The following is a 27,094-nucleotide window of genomic DNA, read 5'->3' as shown; positions in this document are numbered from 1 at the left end:
GTGTCACAATCCCTGAGACCATAACATCAGGTGATTATGACTTTGAACAGGCACACATGGTCTAGATCAAAGTAAAGTCCCCTGTTCACTACATAAACGTTACAGAGTAATTGAAGACATCAATTATAAAATTAATGAGAGGATTGGGCAATTTAAATCCAATAAAGTTGGAATGTATCATTTTTACAGAAGGCAATTATAGTTATACGGACTGGACTAAAATGTCTTTGAACAAGAAAAATAAATAAATATAAAAACATTTGATTTTATTATGTCAGGGAAGGAATGACACACACAATGTACCTACTGATGATATTTTAAGAACCTGTGATAATCTTTTTGTCGAAGTTGTTTCCAGAACATGCACTTTCGACTCATGCACAAACCGACCTCGTGATCAACATTAAGAGATATGAGGGAGTGGCGATATATAAACACCAACACGTCCCGTGAGAAGTCTTGTCGTGCTGGTTGGCGTAACATTCCTTTGGCATGACGTGGCTGTATATTTTGTCCCTTTTGGTAATATGCAGCACCGTTAAAGGTAAATTGTTGTTGTCACGGCTTCTGTACACACACAGGTAGAATAACTTCTTCTAAAGAATTGTAGGTCTCTCACGTGTCCGAATTCTTTTGCAGGTGACTGTCCCAATTTGTGGGTTACGTTTGATGGCGCATGCTATTTTCTATTTGAGGATTTGGAAGCCTGGCCACAGGCCAGCGTAAGTATGCCTAGATGTTAGAATCGACAGTGTTGAGAAATGAAAGTTTAAACAAGAAAGGAATACTTGATACACTTATTACTATTACACCATGAATTGATTTCCGAATTAGAACGATGAGACAGTAATCGGTTCGCTCAGAACTAACTTGTGAAATCAGTAAATGGCCACACAAGTTCAATGAATAATCAATTACATTTGAACACATAGTTTTAGATTTTAGTAAAAAGGTGGCAGCATCAATAATTAACAGGCCCCCCAAATTTAATGTTCGTGCACTCACTATATTATCATTGTTGAATGTCTTAAAAGAAAGGCGCCTCCGTGGTCTTGTGGTAGAGCGTCCTCCCGGAGAGCGGAAGGTACGGGGTTCCCCGGCCGCGTCATACCAAAAGACGTTTAAAGATGGTACTTGTTGTTACCCTGTCTGGCGCTCGGCATTAAGGGGCTAAAACAAGGACTGGTCGGCTCGGAGTCAGTATACTGTGTCTGAGTGGGGTATTCATGTTAAACTGCGGCATGGTATCTCAGTGAGCTAGCACTATAAATCGGCATCAGTCCGGACTGGTACAAGCAGACACACACACACACACACACACACACACACACACACACACACACACACACACACACACACACACACACACACACACACGTGCATGCATATAACCTTGAAAGAGGCCTGTCTCCGTCCCAGAAGTCAGTAACAGGGACTGTCGGAATTTCGGTGTTTCCAAATAGGTCACCGAACCGCACTTGGCAAGTAGATAAGAAACAAGTCAAGTCTTTGAATGACATTCAGAAGTGATATCCATAAGAGAGAGAAATTATGGATATCAACTGCTGGCTTATGAGGAACACAGCGTTTCGTAGTACATGCTTACTCCTACATCAGGTGAATGAAACAAGTCGGATTGAAAAATGCTCTTGTCGCTCCTATATATAGGTACATTTTTTGTTTTTTTGTTTCACGCCGCTCTAAGCAATATTCCATCTGTATGATGGCAGTCTGTAAATGATCGAATCTGGACCAGACAATCCAGTGATTGACATCATGAGCATCGATCAAAGCAACTGGGATACGATGACATGCGTCAACCAAGTCAGCGTGCCTGACCACCCGATCCCGTTAGTCGCCTCTGCCGACAAGCACAGTCGCCTTTTACGGCAAGCATGGGTTGCTGAAGATCTATTCTACCCCGGATCTTCACGGGTCTTATATAGGTTCAGCCAGCCTTTGGAATCTGTACCACCCAGAAACTCTAGAATGATCCAGTCTGTCATGTACAAGGCCAGATCACTCAAATTCTAGTATAATACATTCTGGAAAGTTACTTCCTCTGCTTATGATTTCGGTGTTAATCTGGCCACGACAGCACTTGATATATTTTTTTCAGTATTTCAATCATTTGGTGCCACTGACCATTACTACAAACTGTTTAAATATATCTCTACCAGTTTCTACCTCCACTAAAATTACGTAAACATTGCAAAACAAGTGACCCAGTATGTACTCTAAATGTTGCTTTGACGATACCTAATCGCAGTAGGTATACACATGAGAACTTAAAACGAGCAATGTGGAATGAATCACGACAGTTAACAAGTATATAACATCGATTAATTTATAAAAGAAAATATGAAATGTCAACGCCAGAGAATAAGCAGTCTCGAATATCTGCCGAAACATCATCCATTGGACGTAAAAGGCAAAACACGAGCAGTAGTGAAAATTAAACGAATAATTAATGTTAAGCTTCATTAAGTAATGGAAGTAATGGACCCGTTATGCTATGGTGCAAAAGAATGACTGCAGCGCGTAACAAGTTCAGCACAAATCCAAAAAAATATCTGTTTTGTTTTATTTTTGCAGTCTATTTGTGGCCTGCATTCATCCGATTTAGTTTCGATTGATTCGTCAAAAGAAAACGAGTTCGTTAAGAATTACGCCAAAACACGACAAGGTGAGTGTTTCCTGACTATATAATCTTTCCGGAGGAAGGGTGTCAACTGACTACAAAAATCCAGTTTCCACCCTTGTAAACTGGACTTTTATAATCAGTTAACGCCCTTGCCTCGTGAAGATGGACGATATCTACCTTTATATGTTAGTGATTTACACTACTAAACCAAGGTTAAGAACACCCACAATTGGAAGGATATAACACATGAGTGCGTATTATACGCGAATAAATAAGTCTTGTGTATATTGATCAATCGGACGGGGCGTAATTGGGATTGTTCACTAGCCAATATATTAGCAAATATCGGCGTGTCAGCTTAATGTGGGAGGAAAGCCCGAAGTGATGCAGGTCACGGACGTTTACCACTTCGGTGAAACCCACGAGCACAGGTATGGTGCTGACAAACCTGGAAACATAATCGGGGAGAACCGGGATTCGAACCCACAATCATAGGTTTCTGGCGTGCCCAAGGGACGCAACTCCGCACAGCGAATCGCGGCGCCTTAGAGGACTGGGCCACCCGTGCCCCCTGTGCTGAAGGAAAACTGTGTTAAGACTCTTTTGGCTCCCCTTAAAAAAAACCTGTTTTTTAGAGCAGTCAAACATGTCTGTTTTGTCAGTTTACTTTTGTCATTGTTCTAATTTGAGTAAAAGCCAACTCATTTTCCAATTCTGATTCTGGGGCGGTCGGGTAGCCTAGTGGTTAAAGCGTAAGCTCGTCACGCCGAAGACCCGGGTTCGATTCCCGACATGGGTACAATGTGTGAAGCCCATTTCTGGTGTCCCCCGCCGTGATATTGCTGGAATATTGCTAAGAGCGGCGTAAAACCATACTCACTCACTCACTTCTAATTCTGTGTCTCTCTCATGGATCTAGCTCACCCTGTCAGTGTATGGATCGGTGCTAACGACATGATGACGTCGGGTCAGTTTCTGTGGTCAGACGGAGACAGAAAAGTGACCGTCACAGACTGGGCTCGAGGAGAACCAAACAATCACAACGGAGGGGAGAACTGTGTGGAACTCGAAATAAGAAACGGTTTTATGTGGAATGACGCACTTTGCAGGGACAGGAAACACTTCATCTGTGAACAGAGGTATGCTAATACCATTTAAACTTCAATAAGTTTTCAAAGATTTAGTACAAAATGAGAAGTCCATCTCTGACATCCCCCCCCCCCCCCCCCCCCCCCCCCCCAGTGTTCGAAATACCTGCCTGCCACGGTCCGACGGTCGGGTTATATTTCATATGTGAAAATATTCAAAATATTTCCCGATGATAAGCATTAATTCACATGTAAAGATGAATGATAAAATGTAACCAAAAAGAAACCCCGTTAGCTTATCCTTAGAAACATATGATCATAGTGGGCAGGCAGGTTTTGGTCAGGGCTGGCAAGTATTTCAGCTAGCCAGTCCTGTGGTCTGGCTGAAATTTTTGGGAGTTTCATACCCTGCAATACTGCCCAAGCTGTGTGGATCAAAATATCCAAATATAATGGACTCGATATTGTCGTATTTGTACACACGTGTTTAGTAAGTCTCGCCTATGTTTACTACAAATGTATATATGACCCGTGAAGATCCGGGGTAGAATAGGTCTTCAGCAACCCATGCTTGCCGTAAAAGGCGACTATGCTTGTGGTAAGAGGCGACTAACGGGATCGGGTGGTCAGGCTCGCTGACTTGGTTAAAGCACGGTCGGGTAGCCTAGTGGTTAAAGCTGTCGCTCATCACGCCGAAGACATGAGTTGGATTCCCGTCATGGGTACAATGTGTGAAGCCCATTTCTGTTGTCCCCGCCATGATATTGCTGTAATATTGCTAAAAGCGGCGTAAAACCATACTCACTCACTCATTCCTCGACAACGAAAGTTCACAAGAGCATTGCAGTAATGTGTAGAATGGAAAATGTAGACAAATGCCATGCACTAACACATGTTTAGACTTGTCATTAAGGCTACCACTGATGTAGACCTGAGTTTCTAAACTCAACCTAGTGCTGGATATGGCATTGATCCACGCTGCCAGAGTAGGACAATTTATGGATAAATATGTTTTTTTGAAAAATTAGAAGAAATAATTAGTCCTTAATTTTTAGCAAGGAAAGTACGTATTTTCGCTGGACAAGCTTGACTCAAGTATTCTGCTTCCCCTTTCATAGAAAAATGTGTGTTTGAAGCAGTGACCGAACATATGTCTCTTACAAACATCCCGCAGATTAACATTGCTGCGACCATTCATTCATTCATTCATTCATTCATTCATTCGCCACCAGCCCGTCATCACGGAGTCATTAATCATAAAAAGTAGTTATGTGTGCTCAACATTCTAACCTTCCCTATAGATCAATATGCTGTACAATCAAATACATACTTTCAATATACTTTGAGATGCACATTTTATATATTGGAATATCTGTTTTGGCTTCTTATGTTCTGATATTTCACATAAGCCTAAGCAAATACATGCTTATCTTAGTGTTCCCTCGTATTGATGCTTATTAAATATTATTCCGGGCGCAACGTGACCCCTAACGTGGCCTAAGCTGGTCGTATGACGCGACTTAATGGATCGGATGGCCATGTTTGGGGAATTGGTTGACCACGTGTCAAGGTTCCCCGACGGAATGGACCGCTGCTCGTTATATCAATCAATGCTTTGTCTGGCTCAGACTCGATTATTGAGACGTCGCCGTCATATAGCTTGAATATTGGTGAAAGCGGCACTAAACAACAAACAATAATATTCAAAAGTTCACAATTATTAAATACGATGTAACATTGATTCACAGAACATCAATGGATGGAATGAGTGAGTGACTGAGTGAGTGAGTATAGTTTTACGCCGCTTTTAGCAATATTCCAGCAATATCACGGCGGGGGGACACCAGAAATGGGCTTCACACATTGTACCCATGTCGGGAATCGAACCCGGGTCTTCGGCGTGACGAGCGAACGCTTTAACCACTAGGCTACCCCACCGCCCCTCTGGCTGGAATGATACAGTGCCAGTTTAAACAAAGAAAATAGAGTCATTCTGCCTGTATAATTCTCTGTATAATTGCTGACATATCTGCAGTGTCAAAGATACTATTTACAGCGTATTGAAACTATTGCCATGGAGATGCACCAACAGTGACGCCAATTAGATGTACCTTGTTTTGTGCATTCTTAATGAATGAAAACGTAGATTTTGGCTGTGCCCAACTGACCGCAGTACTCTGTATACTTCCGGTAGTAGTGTGAGGTTATAGTTGGTTGGTTGGTTGGTTGGTTGGTTTGTTGTTTAACGCCGCACTCAGCAATATTCCAGCTATATGACGGCGGTCTGTAAATAATCGAGTCTGGACCAGACAATCCAGTGATTAATATCATGAGCATCGATCCACGCAATTGGGATCGATGACATGCATCAACCAAGTCAGCGAGCCTGACCACCCGATCCCGTTAGTCGCCTTTTACGACAAGCATAGTCGCCTTTTACGGCAAGCATGGGTTGCTGAAGACCTATTCTACCCCGGAATCTTCACGGGTCGTGAGGTTATTGAGGTGAAAGTTTGAATCCTCTGTTCTGCTCGGTGTATTAACAATCTTGTATGTTTCAGACCAGGGCCGGTTGTTGGTAAATGACGTTCAAATCCCAACCACAGTCGGTAGAGAACAGATGCAAAAATTAATAGACATTGAAATAAACACAGTTATCCAATATTGTATTTGTTTTAATCGTTTCATTATGGGCGTCATTCACCAGTCCAACGCATTGCCTTCGTCGAATATTGTGTATATTCTTTTAAAACTGTATATTCATAATAAATCATTTGTAAATTAAGGGGCAAAAGAAAGTGGCGTTATGTGATACAGGCATTGTATTATTGTTGCAACCATGTGGTTTATGATTACATTATTTATAGAAAAGCTTGAGAGATTACACTATTCATATCATAGCTTGAAACCTACCCGTGAATTGATCAACCGTTTAATAATAATGCACCTAAATGAAACATCGTCTAATAGCACCAAGGGACTATTTGTGGCAACAGCTGGTCATTTGAACGGGGACATCGGTAGCCATGCAACTGTACTCGCCTACCCTACTCCTAGATGGTTTGGACCCGTGAAGATCCGGGGTCTTCAGCGACCCATGCTTGCCGTAAAAGGCGACTATGCTTGTCGTAAGAGGCGACCGTAAGGATCGGGTGGTCAGGCTCGGTGACTTGTTTGAAGCATGTCATCGATCCCAATTGCGTGGATCGATGCGCATGATGTCAATCACTGGATTGTCTGGTCCAGACTCGATTATTTACAGACCGTCGTAATACAGTTGGAATATTGCTGAGTGCGGAGTTAAACAAACAAACAAAACCAATCATGATGAGATCTCTTCAAAACATCGAGCTTTCATCCCACATCATGTCGACATGCCGTATTATTAAAGCGCCATTAAACTCACTCACTCACTCAAACGTATTACAAATGCATAATCACTGCGCTCTGTGCATCCAATGAAGTGAACGAAATAAAACACCCAAACCAAATATAAAATTGTCTCCTAGACAAGCCGTCAAGGAAAGAGAAAACCCGCTAAATCTACAATAGTAAATGGTTTCAGAGTCCAGAGCCTTGTCAAGGAAAGAGAAAACCCGCAAAATCTACAATAGTAAATGGTTTCAGAGTCCAGAGCCTTGTCAAGGAAAGAGAAAACCCGCAAAATCTACAATAGTAAATGGTTTCAGAGTCCAGAGCCTTGTCAAGGAAAGAAAATACCCGGACAATCTACAGTCAGAAAATGGCTTCAGTGTCAAGAGCCTTACTGTGTATACCCAATTCTTATTTCCGTTTTATCCACTGACTAGTCTTCTGCTGACTTAATAGATACGGCTTCTGGTGATAAACGTGTTTTCATACATCTGGCTAAGAGATTAATGGACAACAAGGCAAAAACTGCTTAGCCTTCAAAACCACATGAAAGGGCGAAGAAAGCCACTCAGGCCTTGATCGTAGTCAAGAACTGAAAGACGCTCAAACTATTCTGAGACAGTATTATATTCAAAACTTGACCTTTGTGGTTAGACCAGGCCCTCAAACTGCATATGTGTTATGGCGCAGTAGGCAGACTCTACACAAGCTGAACTGTGGCATGTTCGTTTCATATTATGATGACGTCTTATCTTCAAATCATTTAGTATTTTGTGTTAGCTTTTAGTCCTCCGCCTTTACCACATAGTGTTTGAATATCAATGCTGAAATCAAATTTTGAAAAGTGTTGGTTGACATTTCAGCATGCTGACAACAATGTCAGGTGGACTACAGTGCCGTGGCGATATTGTTTTATTCGAATTATTCACTATTCACATTCACTATCAGGAGGATTTCCCACTCCGATGTCTTCCATAGTGACTACCGTTTTACCAAAAGTTAACAAAGGTCAGAAGTGTGTCAAAACTCACATTTCCAACTACGGAGGTAAATGTTATGATAGAAACATAAACGCAATGAAGAAACGAGACATGGGACAGTTCCTTCATGTTGATGATATAATATGCATTACTTTACAATTGTGCTTTCTTTCTCAAAACGATAAGATCTATACGTGATATTACTAACTCATCGTTTCGAGAAAGAAAGCACAATTTAAAGTAATAAATATATGTATAATTTATTGCAGTCCTGCAATACATACAGGTTGAGTTGCGCAGTTTCAAGGTCATTTTAATAAAGACCTTGACATTGAGTAGTTGTTTTGTCTGTGTCAAATATGACTCCAAAAACAACAGAATGAACGGAGAGGGAGTTCATCCCCGTTTATATCCGATCAGACATATAGAGGTGAGAAATGGACAGTAAAATGATTAGGTAAGTATCACAAGTCAAAATTAAAGCACATTAATATGCCACACATCAAATAAAACAGTGATAGTGACCATCTGTTAGACCACTGACGCACCTCAATATCCACATATATTTATATATATATATATTACGCACACTAACACACACACGCGCACACCTGCACGCACGCACGCACGCACACACACACACACATACACACGGGGAGGTGTGGTAGCCTAATCGTTAAAGCGTGCGCTCTTCACGCCGAAGGTCCGGGCCAAGTTCGATGCCTCAAATGGGAATGTCCGCCATGATATTGCCAGTTTGTTGCTTTGTCCTATGAAAATACCTGTGCAACTGGCATGCTAAATATTCCAGGGATCATAAACTTTCGAAATATGAGAACTTTAATGAGGGGAGGAAGACTGAGAACGCTCAGTAAGATGCACAAGTACTTCGCTTTTAAATCAACAATGAAAAATATTGAAGGATGATATAATCTGATCTCTGGAAGGTTGTTGGTATAGCCATGGCGGCTTGAAGCGGCCCCCGGATACACCATGTCTCAAATATGTCGTAAGTCAACTCAGGGACAGGTTAGGTGTTCTATGAAATTGATCTACGGACATGAAAAAATTACACAGCCTATTTATTTAAAAAAAGTTCATAATATGAATTTGAACATTATATAGGGACAAGTCATTCATTATACTGGTGGGGGAAGGGAGTCATGAAAAAGTGTTACATATAATATATTTGTGTGCTGCAATATATCAAACTTTCACACAGAGGGAGTTTTTGCAACTGGAATGTTTTAAACATTAAGAGTGTGCGAGTTAATGTTAAATGTGCGTTGTAGACTTGAACTTCTGAAGTAAAATGGTCGTCTTCCTCCCATCTGTTTCCGGCCACCAGAGCTGTGAAAGTCCTGAATTCACGGAATTATGTCTCAATATCATGGGTTCACATCTGATTCTAGACGGATTTGATTTCGCTGTATGAAGACGTGTTTCCTGAACAAGAAACGTCCTGAATTCTTGGGTCTTTAGTGGTTGTAATAGTTAAAGGGGTCCTCCGAGTAGGTAGTGTGCTTTATTATTGTACTGTGCGCAACCTTTGCATATTGAATTTAACGTTAGAGGGCATATGCAAGGTGAGCGAGCGAGTGAGTTAAACGTTACCATCGGCATTTCAGCCATATAGCGACGAGAACAAGTACATATATAGATATGCACACACACACACACACACACACACACACACACACACACACACACACACACACACACACACACACACACACACACACACACACACACACAAACACACAAAAAACAACAACAACAACACACACACACACACACACACACACACACACACAAAACAAACAAAACAACACACACACACACAAACTTACACACACACACAAGCGGGTCATAATAAGTGAGTGACTGAGGCCAAATTCAACGTCACATCGGCAATACCTCAGACATATCGTGAAGAGAACAATAAATTATTTATACATAAATTATGAATACATTTAGATTATATAAAAACCATGTTGACCATGAACAGTAGAACAAATAGAGTATCACAGGTTTGTATTTAAAATTAGCATGTAACCATAAACTATGACTATTCATAATAATACATCATATAAATCTACTGATCACCAGCAACCAGCAATACGACATGGTGAGATGACCTCTTCAAATCTGGACTGACACGCGATGTAGGTGTAGCCAATAGTGGGTTTTATTGCATGTAATTTATTCAAGGATTGATAAACACAGTTATGTATCGCCATTTTAAATTGTCACGTAGAGTGAGTGAATATGACTTTGCGCCGCAGAGTTTCACACATTGAGTGAGTGAGTGAGTTGGGTTTAACGCCGCTTTTAACAGTATTCCAGTTATATCACGGCGTGTCAGCTTAATGTGTGAGGAAAGCCCGAAGTGATGCAGGTCTCAGACGTTTACCACTTCGGTGAAACCCACGAGCACGGGTATGGTGCTGACAAACCTAGAAACATAATCGGGGCGAACCGGGATTCGAACTCACGATCATAGGTTTCTGGCATGCCCAAGGGACGCAACTCTGCACAGCGAATTGCGGCGCCTTAGACGACTGGGCCACCCGTGCCCCCGTTTCACACATTGAACCAATGTAGGGACCCTGTCATTGAAAGAATGAAACGGAGTGAAACACATTCAGCTGGCACAGAGTGTACTTTTAGACTCGAAGAGTTCCTTTAAATTTCGCAATGTGGTCCAGCAAGCGTTTCCGTGCCATAAGTATTTACGAACCTGACTCATAGCCCAATAGGATATAATGGCACAAGCTTCAGAACACATTCAGATCGCATCTTTCCTTTCGCAGGTTGGTAGCAGAAGCCAGAACATACCTAACGCACAATGGCGAAGTTCGGCGTTATTTTGGCATGTTTGATTCTGAGGACTGTATTCAGCCAAACCAAAGGCGGCATCCGCGGCTTAATGTCACTATCTGAGTATATGGACCGCTACATCGAGGTAAAAGTAATACAGGGACTAGCTGGTGTCAAGAAGGACATGTCAGCTAACGATGAGGCATTTGAACGGGTTATCCGTGAAGTAAACACTCTGACAGCCAATGTCCAGTGTCTGAAGAGACAAGAGGAAAGTTTAAGGAAACATGTTAAACTTGTTGACAAGGAACAGTTCTTGTGTAAGCAAGCGATAGAAAAACAGCAAAAGGAGTTTGATGCCAAATTGGATCTCTGGTACGCCGAAATTAACATCACAAAACAGCTTTTGGATTTACATGAGGAAAGCGATGCTAAAGAAAGCAGAATAAGTATTCAAGGTAAGAATGTGTGTGAGTGAGTAAATGTTGACATCGCATCGGCAGTATTGCAGTCATACCAGAACAAGTCAATCATGTCTAAATTCCTGCCAACAAGGGACAGTAAAATGGCATGGTAAATATCCCAGTTTAAGTATAAAACAAACCATATCAACTGCAAAACGTTATTCTATACTTAGTGGTATCCATTAAAGTAGGCTATAAACCACAGGCAATCGACGTTAGACCACCTTACTGGGGATCATTGGGAGTTACAGTACCTCTGCTTCCTGCATGATTTCCAAGCCGGATATAAGCCATCACTTTGGTCACGAGTGGCTGTACGGTATGCTAGCCAATATTAAAAATCTTGTGAGAGATAAATCGACACAGTCAAGCAAAACATGCTTGACGGTGATTCTCTAATCACAAGGGACACAGAATGGAGTGTCATCATCTTTCATGAGTAAAACGTGTACGTCCAATTCGACATCGTCGCAATACAACTTCATCACATCTTGATTTAACCCAAGTAGGTATAACCTAGTTTGTTTTATTTAATGAAGTTTGTTTACACCTACTTGGGTGTTCCGCTTCGTTTGCATGAACTGTCTGATATACTCTTTGATAGTGGGTATAACATGAGACTGAAGTATCGGAAATAGAGAGACACACTTATCCAGATCTGCATTAGCAGCACTAGCAGCATTAGCAGCAGCAACAGCCCTAATATTACCCACAATGCCTATATGACCTGGCAACCAAAAAAGACAAAGAAGAACTGGCCAGTAAAGAGGTCATTGTACAATTCTAAAATGTCAAGTATAAATTATTCCACACCTTTGACAACGGTACACGTGATTTGATTTTGGATACATAATTTCTACAAAACTGGCGTTTATTTTGTCTTAAGGTTCGTCTAGCCTTTGCACTGTTTATTTTTACAATATTTAAATTATGAATTTAGGGTGTCGGCGGTTTACTTTTCTGCCCTATTGTGGATAACTATCTCTGAAGATGAGGGTTTCCTGGTTGTCTGATTTAAATTTAGTTGTTTTCTTTCTTTTCTGGTCAAATGGTCAAAGGTTGAATGGCTGGTTCTTTAGCCTCCGATTCTTTAGTGACAGGCTCTTCAGCATCAGATACATCAGGGACTGGTTCAGATTGACCCACTGTTTGTGTAGCAGACAATCAAATATATTTATAAATAATTTAATTTGTTTAGGTTAACCACAATATATCGTCATTGTACTTTTACTTATTTACTTTTCACAAAGTACGATAGCTAAGAGAATGACAGGAGGAGATGGCTAAAATATAATGGGATAAAATGGGTCTGTACCATATAAGTATTGGTGTACAACGATATATACTGCAATCATTATTTTTCAGAAACATGCCCCGATCAATGGACTGAATATCAAGATTCCTGCTACTTCCTGTTTAAGTTTGACCTAGAATGGACACAAGGAAGCGTAAGTCTTGCACGTGTACCTACTTGTGAGCACAACTGACAGTCATATTGTCGTGGAATAGGTTTCTGTGCAATCAATTATTATATATTAAGTTTGATCGATAGAAAATGTGAAAGTATTGTGTCTCGTCAAACAAATTATTTGTTTTCGGTTAAATAGTAATTATTTTTACAGCGATGTACATATGTACAGACATATTGTCGTGGAATAGGTTTATATGCAAATAATTATTATATATTAAATTTGATCGATAAAAAATGTGAAAGTATTGTTTCTCGTCAAACAAATTATTTGTTTTCGGTTAGTTAGTAATTATTTTTACAGCGATGTACATATGTTCTGAGTGAAGTTGATCATCTTTCATTCATATAAATCGTGACAAAACGTTCGCCACATAAAACACAATGAAGAACAGTTATGATGTAAATTATGTATATCTACCATGCCATGTGACGTGACCTCAACACACCTAATTATCCCTATGGAGATTGGTATGACCTGTTTCGATTGGGTGTGCATTTTAAGTAACTGCCAATTAAAGTAACTGCTAATAAGTCTACCATGTCATAATAAGTCCTAGGGCAGAAATGTGTCATTCATTTTAATATGTTTACCAAACTGTGATTGATTCACTGATTTACAGTGGGGACGTGTGCGGAAAATCACTGCAGTGCAGTGTTGCTTCCCTTAGACATGACCGGATCCGATGATCGTTGGCTGAATACACATACATCTGTGCGTCTTGTCGAACCATTGGATTTCACCAAGTGTTTTACTTCTTCTTCTTCTGTGACTGCTAGCTTTTTCCTCACATTAAGTCAACACGCGGTTACTTAACTGAATTTTATTTTTTAAAATGGAGCTCAAACCAACTCACTTACTTATTCAATGATTTCTCGCTCTACAGTACATGTGCGGGCTACAAGGTGGATATCTGGCATCGATTGAATCTGAAGTCGAAAATGATTTCATTAAAAGCTATCTCCAAACTAACGGTAAGCATTGTTTCTCCGTAAGGAATGAAATATGTATGTGCAAGTACAGTCACACTGCATGAGAGATGGAGCATGTTATAAGATATAAACGTATATTATGTGCATAAAACCCTGCTCTCTGTTCAACATTTTTAAAAAGATGTGGGTGAGAGAGAATGGATGTTTAACGCTCCGGAACCAAAATGTGTTCCGTGATGAGAGTTCCACAGTGCGGATTGTGTTGGTCAGAGTATTGGCGGCTCGTGGTCTGTAAATATTCCAGCTATATGACGGCGGTCTGTCAATAATCGAGTCCGGACCAGACAATCCAGTTATTGACATCAGGAGCCTCGATCTACGCAATTTGGATATGATGACATGCATCAGCCAAGCCGGCGAGCCTGACCACCCGATCCCGTTAGTCGCCTCTTACGACAAGCATTGTAGTTCGAAGTGAAACGCAACTGTAGCGTCACAGGACATTGCAACACAACAGTCCTGGTATAACTCACGGTCATGTGGCCCATGAACATTTTATCGTAAATGATAAAAACTTTCAAATCCAGGGCCCATCGACTGTTGACAAAATTTCAAAATGTTCGCTAATTTCAAGAGATAAACAATGATCTTGTACCACACAAACAAGATGTCAATCATGTAACTGACAGCAATATAATCATCTGTGGAGAACACAAATGTGTATAATCAAATGTAAGGACCAATAACTAAGAGATAAAACTCAAATGTTTCTGTATTCAGCTCACGGCAACAGCGTGTGGATTGGCGCCACTGACATGATGACGAGGGGGTCTACCGCTGGGTGGAGGATGATGACGTTGTGAGCTTCACCACGGGGGGCCAGGAGAACCGGGTGGCAGCGAACACTGTGTGGAGGCGATGGCCGGGTATTCCTATCGGTGGAACGACGAATATTGTTCATATAAGAATTATTTCTTATGCGAAAGACGGTAAGGAACAGAAATAAAAATAGTGCCTTTTATATATGTGAGTGCAATGTTTATTCTCGAACGACTGAAGGCTCATGAGAGTGGCGGAGATGCAGTGGTATTCTTTGACTACCAATGCTGAGCAGTTTATGTTATCGCGACGTGCAGGGTTACTTGATACTGTTATATACTGATACCTTTTATATGTATATAGTGTTGAATTTTCACTGGTTAAAAGGTCGTATTCTTTCACATGAACAGTCCAAGACGTGAATCGAGCCTGCAACTTCACATGGCATGTTTAGTAAAGTTTCACCACTGAGCTACCGGGGAAGGTGATGAACGGGTGTTCAATTTTATATGTAACCGACTTCAGTTGTCTGCATTCTGCACGTGGTGTTGTCATATTGAAGGATCGCCTATTTGTTCCACTTAGTTTCTTCCAAGACATTATTGGGAAAGAACCCGGTTTTTTAGCTGAGGAAAGCGACCATTGATACAAGATTAATGCAAGAGATTGTGATAGAAAAAGCGAGGAACACACAGATTAATGCGAGGGAACGAAATAGTATAGTGCGGGAACGCAAAGGATAATGCGAGGGAACGCAATAGTAAAGCGAGGGAACACAAAGATTAATGCGAGGGAACGAGATAGTAAAGCAAGGGAACGCGATAGTACAACGATGGAACGCGACAGTACAGCGAGGGAAAGCTATGAACATATTTTTGCTATGGCGGATAGATCACAATGAGGTGAAAAACATGTGAATCCAGATTTACGGGTATTAAATAACTGCGATATTTATTTCCCCAAGCCGAATGCCACGGTTTCTTTTTGAAAATGGGATTGAGAAAGAAAGACTTATTGATAGTTCCACCACATCCTCTATGGTTGTACTGGGCTTGCTGACAGAACGGCCATCTCTTGGGGATATCTTCTAAAGCATTCACGCTGACATTATGATTGCTACATGTACATTGTTACTATCCCCCGTTTTTGTTGTTTCAGGAAACAAGCAGAACACAAACAACGAACAGCCAACAGAAACCAGCCTGTACAGAGCAGTTCAAGAGGAAGTATCATGCCTCGACGTAAGTTTGTTTGTTTGTTTGTTTGTTCTTTAACACCGCACTCAGCAATATCCCAGCTATATGACGGCGGTCTGTAAATAATCGAGTCTTGACCAGACAATCCAGTGATTGATATCATGAGCATCGATCCACGCAATGGCGATCGATGACATGCATCAACCACGTCAGCGAGCCTGACCACCCGATCCCGTTAGTCGCCTTTTACGACAAGCATTGTCGCCTTTTACGGCAAGCATGGGTTGCTGAAGACCTATTCTACCCCGGATCTTCACGGGTCTCCACGTAAGTGATATGTAGTAAAACTACTAAGTAAGTGATTGGGTGAGTGAGTGAGTCCCAAGTCGCAGTATTTCAGAAACATCGTGACTGGAATAACGTACACATTAAAATAAGTACTTTATAGTATATTACACATGTCAACCATAGTTTGTTTGTTTGTTTGAGCATCGATCCGCGTTTTGTTTTGTGCGTTTATTGTTATAGGCCGCACTCAGCAATATTCCAGCTATATAACTGCGGTCTGTAAATAATAGAGTCTGGACCAAACAATCCAGTGATTGACTTCATGAGCATCGATCCACGTTTTGTTTTGTTTGTTTGTTGTTTAACGCCGCACTCAGCAATATTTCAGCTATATGACGGCGGTCTTTAAATAATCGAATCTGGACAAGTCAATCCAGTGATTGGCATCATGAGCATCGATCCACGCAATTGAGATACGATGACATGTAATAGGGATACGATGACATGCATCAACCAAGTCAGCGAGCCAATACCGTTAGTCGCCTTTTACGACAAGTATAGTCGCCTTTTTCGGCAAGCATGGGATCTTCATGGGTTTGTATATACTGTTGAAAGAAGGGCAGAAAGTAAATAATGTTATTCATCGCCAAAGTCGTTTCTGTTGCATAATAAAAACAGTCTGTCCTGACCTATTCTACCCCGGATCTTCACGGATCATGTTAACCATTGACAGTATACCAACTAGTATATCACAGTTTTGTTTTAAAACGTGTTCATTTGACAATATAACTATTATTTGACATAAAACAGGCTGTTCATCGCCAGCAACCAAATAATACCCACTTAGAAACCTCATCTATTGTTTTCGTGTTATGTTCCTGGTATTCGTTGTATAACTTCTGATTATCAGGGCCTAACAAACGTTATCATCACCAGGCATCCATAACCACGCAGCTGTCTTAGTTAAAACAAATCTTGGCGACGTACGACTAAAATTACGACTGCCATAGGAGATATGCTTGAAGGTGTCTAAACATATCGCAACGTTCTCATATTTGCGTCACAAGGATGTCTATCTGTCCTGGTATACTCTGCAAAAAAAGAAACGCAAAAGTTATTTTGGATGTATATTTTATATATCATATAAATAATCAACAGATGGTAATCGATTGTTCACAATTAGCACACATCATTGTCATTGATCCAGGTTCCGCATGACACACAATGGATTAGTAGATTTCAAGGTGAAGGTCATCTGTTCTCAATATGTTGTATGGCCACCATTAGAGCCCCAAACTGACTAGCATCGTAGTCCCATGGAAGCTACAGATCCCGAATTGTGGCCTGGGAAATGTTAGCCCCCTCTGCCTGTAGTGCTTGTACACTGTCATAGTGAGTAAGTGAGTTGGGTTTTAACGCCGCTTTTAACAGTATTACAGTTATATCGCGGCGTGTCAGCTTAATGTGGGAGGAAAGCCCGAAGTGATGCAGGTCTCTGACGTTTACCACTTCGGTGAAACCCACGAGCACGGGTATGGTGCTGACAAACCTAGAAACATAATCAGGGAGAACCGGGATTCGAACCCACAATCATAGGTTTCTGGCGTGCCCAAGGGTCGCAACTCAGTACAGCGAATCGCAGGGCTTTAGACGACTGGGCCACCCGTACATTGTCAGAAGTTCTGCTGCTGTTGCTGACGTGATCGATGTCGTTGTTCCAGCGCATCCTATAAATGGACTTAGTGATTTCACAGCTTTTGCATTCATATATTTCAGGACCTTGCCCGGACCAATGGACTCGATACCAAAGTTCGTGTTATCTCTTGATTGAGTATGATCTTGACTGGATACAAGCAAACGTGAGTTCTACAGACGTGGTTACCTTAGTTATTGGAGTGAGTGATTTGGGTTTAACGCCGCTTTTAACAGTATTCCAGTTATATCACGGAGGAAAGCCCAAAGTGATGTAGGTCTCCACTTCGGTTAATGAAAAACCTAGAAACATAATCGGGGAGAACCGGGATTCGAACCCACAATCCTAGGTTTCTGGCGTGCCCAAGGGACGCAACTCTTCACAGCGTATCGCGGCACCTTAGACGACTGGGCCACCCGTGCCCCCTATTTTTTAAATATAATTACATGGCAAAGAAGAGATTATCCATATATTATATCGCAACATGTACTGAATCAGTTTTGTTATACGATTTATTGTAGTATCCTTGCGTGTATCATTCAATGTTGTGTTGAAAATTCTGGAAACCTAACTTATCCTGATTAGTTGATTAAATGCAAAATTAAATTTGCACTGACAGTGAATTTCAAATCACCTCGCCTGAATGTATCTATCGTTAATTAATATTATGTTCACGGTACCAAAAAACCGAGAAACAATTTTGTGTAATTAATTTTGTAAAAGGTAAATTTGCACACGTTTAGAAAACAAATATTTCTGGAACACACTTTTTTCCATAACTTTCTATGTTTGGAATTGTGTGTTTTGTAATTGTAGTTCGTTTTTAAATGAACACATGTTAAACGTATCTATAGAATTGTATTCCGCGTTCAATATCGTGATTGAATCGATGGTTTCTTCTTAATCTATCCACAGTACATGCGCGGGCTACAGGGCGGATATCTGGCATCGATTGAATCTGAAGTCGAAAATAATTTCATTAAGCGCTATTTGAGAACTAATCAAGGTAAGTGATATGATGAAATATGCATGCGAAGAAACACTGAAAGACAAAGTGAGTGAGTGAGTATGATTTTATGCCGCTTTTAGCAATATTCCAGCAATATCACAGCGGGGAACACCAGAAATGGGCTTCAGACATTGTACCCGTGGCGGGAATCGAACCCGAGTCTTCGGCGTGACGCGCGAAAGCTTTAACCACTAGGCTACCCGACCTCCCCCTGAAAGACAAAGACCACGAGTGTTGTTATGTAAAGACAACTTTCAAGGCATTGGACTCCGAATTTGTCATCCGGGGTTCCAATTTACTGATCACTGTTGCACTCAAAACTCACAAGTAAACCTAAGTAATTTTTACCAATATAGTACGTTTTCAATATTGACCGAGGATTAAGATGATGGGTAGGGGGAAGTGAAATGGGGTAGATCGTGTGTGTGTGTGTGTGTGCGTGCGTGTGTGTGTGTGCGTGCGTGCGTGCGTGCGTGCGTGCGTGCGTGTGCGTGCGTGCGTGCGTGCATGCGTGCGTGCGTGTGTGTGTGTGTGTCTGTTTATGTGCGAGAGATTGAGCGAGTATATGGTTTTGCGCCGCTTTAAGCAATATTCTAGCAATGTGACGTCGGACAATATACCCATGTGGGGAAACGAACCCGGGCCTTGGCCGTGACGAGCGAAGGCTTCAACCATCAGGCTATCCAACCTACCCGTGTGTATGTGTGTGTGTAATATTTATGTAAATATATGTGGATTTTGAGGTGTGTCAGTGGTCTAACAGGTTCAGCCAGCCAACATAGATCCATGATGCACTTGAACATGAATACCCCACTCAGACACATTATACTGACTCCAACCCCGCAAGCCATTGCTTTGCCCCCTCACTGCCAAGCACTGGACAGGGTAGGGTCTTCAGGTATGACGCGGGCAGGGGATTGAAGCGCCGACCTTCCGCTGTCCGTTGCACCACAGAAACGGTCTTCTAGATAACGGTTAGGCTTGAATTGTTACAGTTACACAGCGAGGGCGAAAACAGATGATGCAGGGACATAGCCTCTCTCAATTTAAGTATTGCTTGCATCTCATGATACATGCTGTTCATTATTAATGTTACTACCAGAACTTCAATTGCTTTAAGAAATGTTATAGCCGCTGGAGCAGTTAGTTAACGTACTCTTGGTAATATCAGGTTATTTCTTACACGATAAGATAAGGTATATTTTTAAATGCATCAATCGTGATGGATTTTCTGAAATCTATTTGATTGTTATCAGAACAGAAAGGAAATACAATACAAACCGGAATGAAAACATCTTGTGCGTGTCACCGTATCACTGACATAGAATTTGAAATCATGTTTGCTGTCATTGCGATAGTTCCTCTCTCTGACTTCTGACAGGGGGCACGGGTGGCCCAGTCGTCTAAGGCGCCGCGATTCGCTGTGCAGAGTTGCGTCCCTTGGGCACGCCAGAAACCTATGATTGTGGGTTCGAATCTCGGTTCGCCCCGATTATGTTTCTAGGTTTGCCAGCACCATACCCGTGCTCGTGGGTTTCACCGAAGTGGTAAACGTCTTAGACCTGCATAACTTCGGGCTTTCCTCCCACGTTAAGCTGACACGCCGTGATATAACTGGAATACTGTTAAAAGCGGCGTTAAATCTAACTCACTCACTCACTCAATGTGTGAAACTCTGCGGCGTAAAGTCATACTCTTCTGACTTATTTGTAAAGGGATTAACATCCCGAAATAGTAAAATCATGCAGCACACGACGCCAGTCTGTTGTTTACTGTCGCACTCAGCAATATTCCAGCTATATGACAGAGGTATGTAAATACTCGAGTCTGGACCAGACAAACCAGTATTGATAATCGTGAGCATCGATCTACGCAATTGGGATACGATGACATCCCTCGAACAAGTCAGCATCTTAGACAGGAATGGTTGCTGTAGACCAATTCTAACCCAGAACTTCACGGGTTAGCGTTATGTTGCCACGTGGAAGGAGTGCGTGCTGTAACCAGGGTAGTGGTTCGTGCCATAGAACGCGACGTCATCTTTTGTATGATAAATGTTGGCTGCATCTTTGATCTCAGCCCCAGACATGATTGAATAATTATGCTTTTCATTGGCAAGTCAGTTCGAAGAGGAACATGCTTGTTCCAATATTGGCCTTGGTCACAAAACATTCAAATATGCTTTTAGACCGCCTCCTTGGTCTAGCGGTAGCGCGGAAGGTCGGAGAGCAGAAGGTCCGGGGTTCGATCCTCGGCCGCGTCATACCAAAAAGACGTTAAAAGATGGTACTTGTTGCACCCCTGGTGCTCGGAGAACACTTGTACATTTCCCATTTCTAAAGAAAGATTTGTGTCACAATGATGTAAGAAAATGATATGAATTTGCCTTCTGATTACGTCTAGTTATTAATATTTTTAATACGATAAGCATGACATTACTATCAACATATACCCTTTGTTTTAATTGTCAGATTGTTTAAGATCTTGGTCACATTGAATATTCGCAAACGTTCTAAATGTTTCTTCTACCGTCTATTTCAAAGTAGAGACGGGGATACGGGTGACCCAGTCGTCTAAGGCGCCGCAATTCGCTGTGTAGAGTTGTGTCCCTTGGGTATGCCAGAAACCTATGATCTTGGTTTCGAATCCCGGTTCGTCATGTTTCTAGGTTAAACAGAACCATCCGAGTGCTCGTGGGTTTACGTGGTAAACGTCTAAGACCTGCATCACTTTGGACTTTCCCCCCAAACCAAGTTGACACGCCGTGATATAACTGGAATACTGCACAAAGCGGCGTTAAATCCAACTCACTCACTCACTGAAAGGACAACAATTCTATTCAGTCCCATACCACCCAAATAAGATATCAATCATATAAATGGCAGGCAATACGACCATTTACGGGGGAAAAAGACGAATTTAAGGAATTGAATGGACCAATGACCAAGTAATAAATACAAACTGTTTCTTGCATACAGGTTACAGCCATAACGTGTGGATTGGCGCCACTGACATGAGGGTGAGGGGGATCTACCGCTGGGTGGAGGATGATGACGTTGTGAGCTTCACCAACTGGGGACCAGGAGAACCGGGTGGCAGCGAGCACTGTGTGGAGGCGAGGGCCGGGTATTCCTATCGGTGGAACGACGACCCTTGTTCGTATGAGAAACATTTCCTGTGTGAAAGACGGTAAGGACGAGGAATGTTGAACTCAGGAAGTAGTGTCAAGAAACGATATGGTGTATGATGACACATCTAGAATCGTGTGTCGTTTCATGCTATATTTACACTTTGCAATTATATGATTTGTTTGTTTGTTGTTTAACGCCGCACTCAGCAATATTCCAGCTATATGACGGCGGTTTGTAAATAATCGGGTCTGGACCAGACAATCCAATGATTGATATCATGAGCATCGACCCTCGCAATGTGGGATCGATGACATGCATCAACCAAGTCAGCGAGCCTGACCACCCGATCCCGTTAGTCGCCTTTTACGACAAGCATAGTCGCGATTTACGCCAAGCATGGGTTGCTGAAGACCTATTCTACCCCGGATCTTCACGGGTCGCAATTATATGAAGAACAGATGTGTTTTCAGATTAGCGTGATTTAATACTTTTTTGACGTTCGGACATTAATTAAAACAATCACTTTTTTAATTCCACTTTTTAAAATTTAATCAATTGAAAAACAAAACATATATATTTGCTAAAAGAAAGTTTTCAGTCATTTGTTTAATTTGTCTATAAAGCATAATGCCATACATTTCGTAAGGCCATCCGTACTAGAATCCCACATGCTTACTAATGAGATATACACGTGAGCATTAAGTGATCATCACCCACATTATCGGATGTGGGTACATTAAACATGACTGGTCTGACTCACAGTCGGAAACACCACAAAAGTGTTGTAAACTGACACACACAACGTCTGGCACTATCATCACCTGGATAATGAACCGACACTAACAATCGATACCGATTTATTGGCGTAATAAGAAGTCTGAACATGTTAATCTCAATAACGCTGAAAAGTATAAGCACCCATCCCACACCGCGAATCGGACTCTCGCATTAAGCAGTGGACAACCTAGGAATCACCCTGCAGTAAGTATCTGGAGTGTCCACCCCTCTCAAAGACTACATTCGCATGGCGTCTCCTCGTGCTGCTGATTTTCAACCTTGAGAACCTCTGCCATTCCTGGTACAGTGAGTGAGTGAGTGAGTGAGTGAGTTGGGTTTAACGCCGCTTTTAACAGTTTTGCAGATATATCGCGGCGTGTCAGCTTAATGTGGCAGGGAAGCCCGAAGTGATGCAGGTCTGAGACGTTTACCACTTCAGTGAAACCCACGAGCACGGGTATGGTGCTACAAACCTAGGAACATAATCGGGGCGAACTGATATTTGAACCCACAATCATAGGTTCCTGGCGTGCCCAAGGGACGCAACTCTGCACAGCGAATTGCGGCGCCTTAGACGACTGGGCCACCCTCCTGGTACAATACCTGGGTCGGAGTTTTGAACCGGATGGTCTCCACCTCTCACATGGCGGCAGTACATTATACAAAATGATGACAAGTCAGGGTTCCATTGTTTGTTGTTATGTTTTGGAATTTTATTTTGAATCAGGTGGTGCTCAATTAATGCTCATGTGTATATATGCGCTGCTCGGAGAATGAATAAAAAAGGAAACGCTCGACGTGTCACGAATAGTTTGATGCGAGATGAATGATAGTATGACGTCACAATAGGGGCGTGGTACAAATCAGTTACCACATTGCTTCCGAGTTGCTTCTCCGATATAAGTAACCGGAGACCTTCTCGGGTGTCAGTATTGTCAAAATGTGCAATAACCATACCTTCAACTCGCAAAGTCATGTTGTACCTTTTGCATGTCAGTCCGACCCGTGAAGATCCGGGGTAGAATAGGTCTTCAGCAACCCATGCTTGCCGTAAAAGGTGACTATGCTTGTCGTAAGAGGCGACTAACGGGATCTCTTGGTCAGGCTTGCTGACTTGGTTGACGCATGTCATCGTATCCCAATTGCGTAGATCGATGCTCATCATGTCAATCACTGGATTGTCTGGTCCAGACTCGATTATTTACAGACCACCGTCATATAGCTGGAATATTGCTGAGTGCGGCGTTAAACAACAAACAAACAGACAAAGCATATAAGTCCTAACGAGTAAAGTAGCCAGACTGATGTCTTCAATGATTTTTTGCAGGGTTGAGGGCAGTATTTTTGGCTGATCCTTCTACCTCCGATACGCAGCGACACCATCTGGGACCCCGCACCTCCTATCACCGATATGTTGTTTGTGTGGTGAAAACATCATATATACATTACTTTACTCGGCTCTGTCTCATGTCAAACCATATTTACCGATGTAATAATTCTCCTTGTTGCGGCAACAGCACTGACGTTTACATTCACAAGTCCAATGAAGCGCCACACAAATCATTCGTCTCCTTGTATAAGCTGACAAAGACTATTGACCTCAACTGTAGTCATACTGCTTAACACAAAGGAGTGAGTTAAAGTTTAACGTCACATCGGAATATTTCAGCCATATCGTAACGAATTAACACAAAGGAAGGAACATAACCTCTCTCGTTGTCCCCTCTTGTGCTCTGGGTGCGAATAGACCCCAGTACCATGTCCTAAGGCCATGATTGTCCTAAGATCAGACTGTACTGGGGAACGGCCTGTGACAAGGTTGCTTGCTTGTCATCGTTCACGATGGCGTGTTTGTCGCTCACGCTCTTGGTAACAGATCTGCTAGGCCTAAACGTCATTCATAACATGCCGCAGCAGTGACATAGCTGGACTATTGCTTACTGTTTAATGTCATATATCATCCCTTTATAATTAATTAATAGTCTGTACATGATAGTTGACTTGCCTTTGCATGTGTTTGTGACGGGTGACACCTGTGGGGCAGATTACGTCACCTTTTCAATTCAATTCAAATATTTTCGAGGACACCTTTATCATTACTGTTTGATAGTGATTCATAAACACATGCTCATGATGTAGTCAGAATCGTACACTCGACTCAGGTTTGGGCGGAGATTTGGAGAGGGCTTTGTCGCGTTTATTTCTGTACATGAGTGGATTTCCTATCACCGCCGATACAGATACCTGAATATTTAACTACAATGCTATTTTCTAGATAGAGACCGTACGTATAACCTGACGTTGTGTGTTTGTGCTAACGATGCAGAAAATGGTACTATTTTATGAGGACTGTGCTTGAGATATAATAGTTTTACAGCCAGCGCTTCAAGACATACAGTTTTGTTCCCCGATTAATTTCGTTTGGTAAATCCAGAGGACATTTTATTTTTAATCCACGCCCCAAGAGTGTGCTTATTACAGGTGGATTGTCTTTATATATCATGTAAATCCGATTTTATCTCGCATTATAAAGCTTTTTAATAAATGATACATAAATAATATTCGAAAACTATATACGTGTATTCAGCTTGTATACTTGTGAAAGTATCTTTTCTTGGCTATTGTATTCGTCTATGTGCGAGTTCTTGAAATAAAATGATCATAAATCATGTTTTGGCTGTTTTGTGTTATTTCATGTTGACCAGTTTGCCGAGCGCAAGGTTTAACGATCTACATTAATTTACGTTAGATGGCAATCCTGAACCGGATTGCGTTGATGCTGAATTAAGAATTAATCACTCTATGGTTAGTTGGTTGGTTGGTTTGCTGTTTTATGCCGCACTCAGCAATATTCCAGCTATTTGACGGCGGTCTGTAAATAATCGAGTCTGGACCAGACAATCCAGTGATTAATATCATGAGCACCGATCCACGCAATTGGGATCGATGACCTGCATCAACCAAGTCAGCGAGCCTGACCACCCGATCCCGTCAGTCGCCTTTTACGACAAGCATAGTCACCTTTTGCGGCAAGCATGCTATGAATGCGGTTTATCCTTTGAGTCGAATACCTCGTGGAATGTCATATATGGGCATTGCAGCATCGTTGTCCTTTGGTAAAAAACAATAAATTGTTTTATGCAGAACGTTACATGGAGACAATGTGATGATTCGACAAGTGGTAAAGTTGTTTCATTGTCCTGATGTCCTGTTTGGATAATTTTGTCTCTTTCCGTTGGTTTTGTAAGGGCGACTACGTGACAATATCCTGACCATTTTTAAGAAAAAATGCGTGTTGCATGAGTGATATCCGGGTCAAGGACTACATTCGTTATGATCCACTGTGATCAGATTACGCCCGTACGTAGACTACCAGCGTCACACCAGGAAGATCGTTGTCGAACAGGACATGGATAATATTCCGCCGAGTACCAGTGTGCAACTGCTTCTTGAAGTGAGTGAGTGAGTATGGTTTTACGCCGCTTTGAACAGTATTCCATTTATATCACGGCGGGTCAGCTTAATGTGGGAGGAAAGCCCGAAGTGATGCAGGTCACGGACGTTTACCACTTCGGTAAAACCCACGAGCACGGGTGTGGTGCTGACAAACCTAGAAACGTAATCGGGGAGAACCGGGATTCGAACCCACAATCATAGGTTTCTGGCGTGCCTAAGGGACGCAACTCTGCACAGCGAATCGCGGCGCCTTAGACGACTGGGCCACCTGTCCTCCCGCTTCTTGAAGTAACATGACACATACTAGTGCGTGATCGTTGTGTGTACACACAGCTGTTTGCGTCAACAACACAAGGTGTGCCCTGTCAGTCAGTTGTGAATTCTGTCCATTATTCATAGGTAATCGATATCCCTGAACAAGGATCAATTGTTTACAATGACGTCTGATCGGTGTTGCTTACCTGATGAGTTGTGTTGATGTCTGTGTGTATTACGTTACTGTCTGGAACTATAGCGTGTGACCAATTAAGATTTAATCATGGAAATTTACGGTATCGTGAACAACCAATTATCACACCAACGTACACGCCATGCATGGTAACACAAGACAACAAGACTGAATTAGGTCATTTAGGGTTATAACACTAGCGTAACGGCTGTGCGGAAGGGAAAATATTAAAGCTCAGCGACTGAGTGAGTGAGTGAGTGAGTTTAACGCCGTTTGTAACATTATTCCATTTTTATCACGGCTTGTCAGCTGAATGTTGGAGGAAAGCCCGAAGTGATGCAGGTCTCAGACGTTTACCACTTCGGTGAAACCCACGAGCACGGGTGTGGTGCTGACAAACCTAGAAACATAATCGGGGCGTACCGGGATTCGAACCCACAATCATAGGTTTCTGGCGTGCCTAAGGGACGCAACTCTGCACAGCGAATCGCGGCGCCTTAGACGACTG

General features: G+C 42.0%; 3 protein-coding genes across 4 annotated transcripts; all 3 read left to right on the top strand.

Annotated features, from left to right (window-relative positions):
- The first annotated feature begins 407 nt into the window (after nt 1-407).
- LOC124129141 (low affinity immunoglobulin epsilon Fc receptor-like) lies at nt 408-6,517 on the top strand. Of its 2 annotated transcripts, XM_048382286.1 has the most exons (6): nt 408-544; nt 640-722; nt 2,596-2,686; nt 3,564-3,783; nt 6,294-6,354; nt 6,426-6,517. In XM_048382286.1, the coding sequence occupies exons 1-5, from the start codon at nt 493-495 to the stop codon at nt 6,316-6,318; spliced, it is 471 nt and encodes a 156-aa protein (XP_048238243.1). In that variant the 5' UTR covers nt 408-492; the 3' UTR covers nt 6,319-6,354; nt 6,426-6,517. The 2 variants fall into 2 exon arrangements, with proteins under 2 accessions (XP_048238243.1, XP_046348595.2); XM_046492639.2 differs by lacking the exon at nt 6,426-6,517 and having other exon boundaries at nt 6,294-6,394.
- A 4,343-nt stretch (nt 6,518-10,860) lies between these two features.
- Nucleotides 10,861-14,699, top strand: LOC125372386 (low affinity immunoglobulin epsilon Fc receptor-like). Its single transcript, XM_048382266.1, has 4 exons — nt 10,861-11,362; nt 12,734-12,816; nt 13,724-13,811; nt 14,550-14,699. Exons 1-4 carry the CDS (start codon nt 10,933-10,935, stop codon nt 14,630-14,632), a joined length of 684 nt encoding a protein of 227 aa, XP_048238223.1. The 5' UTR covers nt 10,861-10,932; the 3' UTR covers nt 14,633-14,699.
- Nucleotides 14,613-25,395, top strand: LOC124129139 (perlucin-like protein). The gene is made up of 6 exons (XM_046492637.2): nt 14,613-14,758; nt 15,747-15,829; nt 17,849-17,931; nt 18,681-18,771; nt 21,753-21,963; nt 24,010-25,395. Exons 1-6 carry the CDS (start codon nt 14,688-14,690, stop codon nt 24,032-24,034), a joined length of 564 nt encoding a protein of 187 aa, XP_046348593.2. The 5' UTR covers nt 14,613-14,687; the 3' UTR covers nt 24,035-25,395.
- The last annotated feature ends 1,699 nt before the right edge of the window (nt 25,396-27,094 follow it).

This window comes from Haliotis rufescens, unplaced genomic scaffold (assembly GCF_023055435.1).
Source record: "Haliotis rufescens isolate VD_foot unplaced genomic scaffold, xgHalRufe1.0.p SCAF_4, whole genome shotgun sequence".
Classification (NCBI taxonomy): Eukaryota; Metazoa; Mollusca; class Gastropoda; order Lepetellida; family Haliotidae; genus Haliotis; species Haliotis rufescens.
This window is presented reverse-complemented; position numbering and strand designations above follow the sequence as displayed.

Excerpts from the sequence above, each read along its gene's own strand:
- LOC124129141 (XM_048382286.1), top strand. The coding sequence starts at position 493 with ATGACGTGGCTGTATATTTTGTCCCTTTTGGTAATATGCAGCACCGTT. Across the intron at positions 723-2,595 it reads AAGCCTGGCCACAGGCCAGC|TCTATTTGTGGCCTGCATTC; the intron begins GTAAGTATGCCT and ends TTATTTTTGCAG. Across the intron at positions 3,784-6,293 it reads CACTTCATCTGTGAACAGAG|ACCAGGGCCGGTTGTTGGTA; the intron begins GTATGCTAATAC and ends TGTATGTTTCAG.
- LOC125372386 (XM_048382266.1), top strand. The coding sequence starts at position 10,933 with ATGGCGAAGTTCGGCGTTATTTTGGCATGTTTGATTCTGAGGACTGTA. Across the intron at positions 11,363-12,733 it reads AAGCAGAATAAGTATTCAAG|AAACATGCCCCGATCAATGG; the intron begins GTAAGAATGTGT and ends ATTATTTTTCAG. Across the intron at positions 13,812-14,549 it reads AAGCTATCTCCAAACTAACG|CTCACGGCAACAGCGTGTGG; the intron begins GTAAGCATTGTT and ends TTCTGTATTCAG.
- LOC124129139 (XM_046492637.2), top strand. The coding sequence starts at position 14,688 with ATGGCCGGGTATTCCTATCGGTGGAACGACGAATATTGTTCATATAAG. Across the intron at positions 17,932-18,680 it reads TTGACTGGATACAAGCAAAC|TACATGCGCGGGCTACAGGG; the intron begins GTGAGTTCTACA and ends ATCTATCCACAG. Across the intron at positions 21,964-24,009 it reads CATTTCCTGTGTGAAAGACG|GGTTGAGGGCAGTATTTTTG; the intron begins GTAAGGACGAGG and ends GATTTTTTGCAG.